The sequence below is a fragment of the Amphimedon queenslandica genome, unplaced genomic scaffold (genome assembly GCF_000090795.2).
Source record: "Amphimedon queenslandica unplaced genomic scaffold, v1.1 AMPQUscaffold_12133, whole genome shotgun sequence".
Lineage (NCBI taxonomy): Eukaryota > Metazoa > Porifera > Demospongiae > Haplosclerida > Niphatidae > Amphimedon > Amphimedon queenslandica.
The window spans coordinates 10,684-15,688 of record NW_003547628.1 but is presented as its reverse complement, the minus strand read 5'-3'; the positions used below and the strand labels follow the sequence as shown (position 1 = coordinate 15,688).

The 5,005-nt window shown below is 40.3% G+C and overlaps 2 protein-coding genes across 2 annotated transcripts in view; one reads left to right on the top strand and one right to left on the bottom strand.

Moving 5' to 3' along the window:
* Positions 1-41: 41 nt before the first annotated feature.
* On the bottom strand, positions 42-684 carry LOC105314968 (uncharacterized). Its single transcript, XM_011409434.1, has 4 exons — positions 607-684; positions 444-554; positions 215-395; positions 42-151 (listed from the first exon to the last, which is right to left on the bottom strand). The coding sequence occupies exons 1-4, from the start codon at positions 682-684 to the stop codon at positions 42-44; spliced, it is 480 nt and encodes a 159-aa protein (XP_011407736.1).
* Positions 685-1,489: 805 nt separating this feature from the next.
* LOC105314967 (uncharacterized) overlaps positions 1,490-5,005 on the top strand; it is a 4,769-nt gene continuing 1,253 nt past the window's right edge. Inside the window, exons 1-8 of the mRNA XM_011409433.1 lie at positions 1,490-1,928; positions 1,971-1,972; positions 2,063-2,347; positions 2,419-2,549; positions 2,595-2,671; positions 2,718-3,152; positions 3,311-4,215; positions 4,480-4,666. Of these exons, the coding sequence (XP_011407735.1) occupies positions 1,490-1,928; positions 1,971-1,972; positions 2,063-2,347; positions 2,419-2,549; positions 2,595-2,671; positions 2,718-3,152; positions 3,311-4,215; positions 4,480-4,666 (2,461 nt within the window). The remainder of the gene's footprint in view (positions 1,929-1,970; positions 1,973-2,062; positions 2,348-2,418; positions 2,550-2,594; positions 2,672-2,717; positions 3,153-3,310; positions 4,216-4,479; positions 4,667-5,005) is intronic.

Below are 5,005 nucleotides of genomic sequence, written 5' to 3'. Positions count from 1 at the left end.
CCGCTCAAGTGTCCCGGCAAACAAGGATAGCTCACGCCTATTTATAGAATGCGTGGGCGGTTTCCAATCCCTGTGGGTGTAATATCTATGAAGTAAGCAGATCCAGCATTCATGGGTGCCTGTATCACTATACGTTTGCCACCTATAGCACCTGTAAGTATAAGTAAATGTCATTAACATAAATGAATACACAACTGTTGGGCCAATGATGTACCTATACAATTAGAAATATTCCACATAGATTCAATCCCTTTACTTATCTCAATCCATTTTTCTTCAGTTGATGGTGCATTTAAGTATATTGAATTTAAAGCATCCCATATAGCATTACAAGTGTCGTTCAAAATTAAACACACAGTTGAACGACCAAGGCGAAAGTTAAACGAAATACTAACCTGAGATATTCCAAACCATAGTTGTAAATGTACAATTATTAGAAATACCTGAGAGTCTCCTGTTGCCAAGTATCCGAGTGTCACAGCCAGTTTCTCAGCAGGGCTCACTTTGGGAAGAGAAGAAGAGTCATAATGATGACGATCTATCAATGGCTTTATCTTACATAACAATTGCTATAGAAACCAGCATCTAATATTTTATGGTACAAACTTTGTTTAGGAGATGATCAAACCGCTCCTTGGACATTCTAATGTATCTGAAATAACTTTCTGGGTCATTAAGTGTCATCTCTTCAACGAGACTGTGGTTATCACCATAATTGTGCTATCATTAAAAAATGTCATGGACCCACACACTTTAATTTTTTCTACGCAGTCTTCTTCAATAAAGCAACAAAATCACTAGTTCCATGTCAACGAGCAACTCCATTTTAGTTTGTAGGTGAAGTCTACAACACCCGTATCCGTTAATTAAAAGGATCTACGAGACTACCCACTTGTTGACAATAATAATAATGAATCATGAAACCGCAGGTGTACACGTTTTGCATTAGTGCAGTAGTAAGCACAAACGATTACTTTTTGAATTCTGAATGCAGCTTTACTGCTACTTTTGTTGGCTGGGCTAGAATTGGAACCCAAACTTTACATTGTATTCCTTGTGATCCTAATTTAGGCGAGCCTGAGCTCGCCCCACTAATGGGAGAAAACGTCTGTTTGTACAGGTAGTAGGATTCTCTAACTATTATTAATGTTAAATACTCTACTATAATTTTGCTCACGTGCATGCACACAAGCCAATATAAGCCATATGCTTGCTACAAAAATTAACCAGTATTCAGCAATTTTTCACGTGGCAGCATTTTTACAGTGAAGTCAGGGAAATGAATGAAGAAGAAGCTCGTAAGAGTCGTCGTAGGGAGCTCTACAGCCAGAGAATGGCTGCAGAGTCGCAGCTAGAGCTCGTAGAGATGCTGAGACTTTTGAAAAGAGTGAAGCTAGCCTAGCCCCTATAAGAGCCGTGGACAGAGCTCGCAGAGATGCTGAGACTCCTGGAGAGAGAAGCTAGGCTAGCCGCAAGAAGACTGAGAAACATGGCTCACCGAAACGCCAGTCAGGAGAGATCTAGGGCTCAATCAAGAAGAGCTAACAAGACTCCTGCTGTTAGAGACCACCGTCTAGCAGCTGACAGAAGCAGGTGTCAGTCAAGAAGAGAGCAAGAGACACCTGCTGATAGAGACTACCGTAAAGCAGCTGACAGAAGCAGGTCTCAGTCAAGAAGAGACAGAACATCAAGGGACGATCAGGAGTCTCAATCTACCAATCTAAGAGAAATGGTGGGATTTCATAAAAGTATTTCATCTCTCACTTTCTCGACCTGTGAAACATGTTTGGAACAGTTTCCAAACATGTCAGTTTCCAGACAGCCAAATGGAGTCAATGAATGCTGTAGGTGTGCTACTGACAAGCACATTCCTAAGCTCTACTCGTCTGGAAACAACATAAACCCAGGACCAGTACCACCAGTTACAGGTATAGTTATTTAATTCATTTTTATAATTAATTTGATACTAGTGGTATGTTAGTGGGAGGTCTGTTTATACGGCAATGAGAAAGCCACATACAAAGTCACTTTGATGCATGTATTATTATTTTTATTATATTAGGATTTATCACAAGCAGAGGAAATGTTGGTGTCTGCTATTACGCCAGTTATGTCCATTTACAGGCTACCCCATGGACAGTGTGACTATAGTGGACATGTCATCAACATTCCTCAAGACTTCAAGTCCTTTGCCACCAGATTACCCCGCCTGCCAGCTGAGATCAATATTGTGGTTGTTTGGAAGGAAAAAGAGAGGACACACAAGGACTTTCAAGTTCGCAGGAGAGTCGTCGAAGAATCTCTGACTTGGTTGATGGCCAATAATGTCTACTATCAGAAGATTGGAGTTAGTTTGGATCAGGACACATTGGCCAGCTACCTGAGGATGGAGACCTCTCTGACCTCCGTACATTTCAGCCAGTAGAGTTTCAAAGCGGAACAACATCTAATGACACTACCACCACTGAAGATGAAGAAGGGTATTCGTCATCATTTGTACCTAATTCTGCACCACCAGCTACTGAGAGGGAAACCATTGAGCAAGCAACGTAATCATTAGGACAGCCACAGTCATCTTATCTCATGTGGCCCAGTATTGGAGGGACTCCTATCAATGAGTTCCAGACTGAGGGATACTTCTCAATGGCATTCCCTATTTTATTTCCTACTGGTAAGACTGTATAATTATGCCGTGATAAATTGACATATTGTATTAGGTGCTGCTTATTTCAATGGTACTCAAATGAATGGCATTACAGCTGGTCATTACTTCACTCACCTTATGAAGTATGATGATAGAAGATTCGCTAAGCTCCCTCGGTTTCGTTTCTTTGCTCTTCACACTGAAATACGATGGCGTGCTAATGCCACAGGTCAAGTTTACAAGAGACAACATCCTGGTGAAGCTCACCTTACTGTAGATGATCTTCGTGACATGATCAGTTGTGAAGGAGAAAGGTTCTCAAATAAAGTCGTTCATTATGGGGCAAGTCTACGTGGCACCAGGCAGTACTGGTTTAGAGAGAGGAACCATCTCATTGCTATGATAGACACTCAGGGACTGTCCACCATCTTCTTCACTCACAGTGCTGCTGATCCCCAGTGGCCAGAGTTAGCCAACCTCATTTGTCCTGAAGATCTAGCAGGCTCATGTGAAAGCTGTTATTGATAACTCTGCTTTAGCCGACTGGTTCTTCTACTATAGAATTCTGAAGTTTTTTGATGCTTTTTATATCCATACTCTAAAAGCCACAGACTACTGGATGAGGTTTGAGTGGCAACATCGTAGTCCCTCATGTACATGGACTAGCTTGGCTACCCAATGCTCTTAATGTCGAGCACCTTTTATCATCACAACCTGATCTTGTGGAGTCAACTAAACAACAGATCATTGAGTATGCTGACAACATAATCTCTACCATTAATCCTGCTGTCCTTCCTGATGGCAGTAATTTCAGTGATGCTCCACCCCCTACAGTTGATCCACATATCTGTAACAAGCCATACTCAGAAGTAACAGATTTTGAAGAAGACTTGACTGATCTAATAGCCACATGCCAACAACACACTTGCTGTTCAGAGTCCTACTGTTTCCGTACACGTAATGGAAAGCAGGAGTTTCGTTTTGGATTTCCTAAAAATCTTAAGGCACAAACAACCATCAACATCACTGAAGAGGAGCCTGTAATTCTCACTGCATGTAATGATGGGATGCTTAACAGCTTCAATCCCATTCAAATAACATCCTGGCATGCTAATGTGGACATGCAGTACATTGTATCAAGGAACAGGGTTGTTCAGTACTGCACCATGTATGTCACCAAAAGTGAGACTAGGTCACAGTCTTTGAGGGATACTTTTACCAACATTGCTTGTTCTTTGAAAGAAGGTAATCGATCACTCAAAGCTGTCCAGAAGCTCCTCATCAACTGCTTTGGAGATAGGGACTTTTTAACACAAGAAACCTGTCACCTCCTATTACAACTCCCCTTGTACAAAGCATCAAGGAGTTTCATCAACCTCAGTCTTGATGGCTCTAGAGAAGTTCAAAACAATACACACGAGGGAGAGAGGGTGACAGCTCATTCTGTGTTGAATCACTATACATCACATCCAACCACTTCACAGTTCAACTCAATCACTCTATTGGATTTCATTTGTCAGTACACAGTACTGAAGGAGTTAAGTAATGAACCAAAGATGAGGAGTAAAGAAGTGATAGTGTAGTGAATGGTAAACTGTGTATCTATTATTATTATTATTATTATTATTATTATTACAGACTAATAATATTGTGGTTACATATTATTATTTTCACGCATGCGCACATTAATTATCAGTTGTCTGACTCATGCTCACTCTCTCTCTCTTCTCTCTCTTCTGTTTTGTTTGGACATCTCTCATTATCACTTCTAATCGTTCTATTAACGACTCTTTGAGTCCTATTATTGAAAGAGATTGTTTATTAACAAATATTAGTTTGGTTATAAGCCAACAATAGTCACTCCCAAATCATATTGTTCGCCAGTTCCCAACTATGAACAGTACTACTGTCAGTCTCTGATGCAGCACAAACCATTCAGAGACATTAATGAGTTAAAGACTGGCTTCAACTCCTTCACTGAGGCTTTTGCTGATTTCCTTCCGTCTGGAAATGTTCCTAGGAGTATATACTCAGGCTACAGCAGCACTTCAGTCAAACAGAGACCACTAAGGAGATGAAGAGGTATGTTTTATTGTTTCTAAATTTCGTGTGTATTTTCATCTACATTACCATTGTTATTTTATTAATGTTAATTTCTTATTGTTGAATAACTATTATTTATTTATAGAGTTCACAAGATGATAAACAACAGAAACAACATCAGAGAGCACAAGAGGAGTAGATGCTGATCTATGAATGTGTCAGTCAACTCCAACCTGATGTATATTTATCACAGGATTATGACTGGTTAGCAGAGGCACAATTATATCTCAACATTGAAGAAGCAGCCAGTTTCATTGC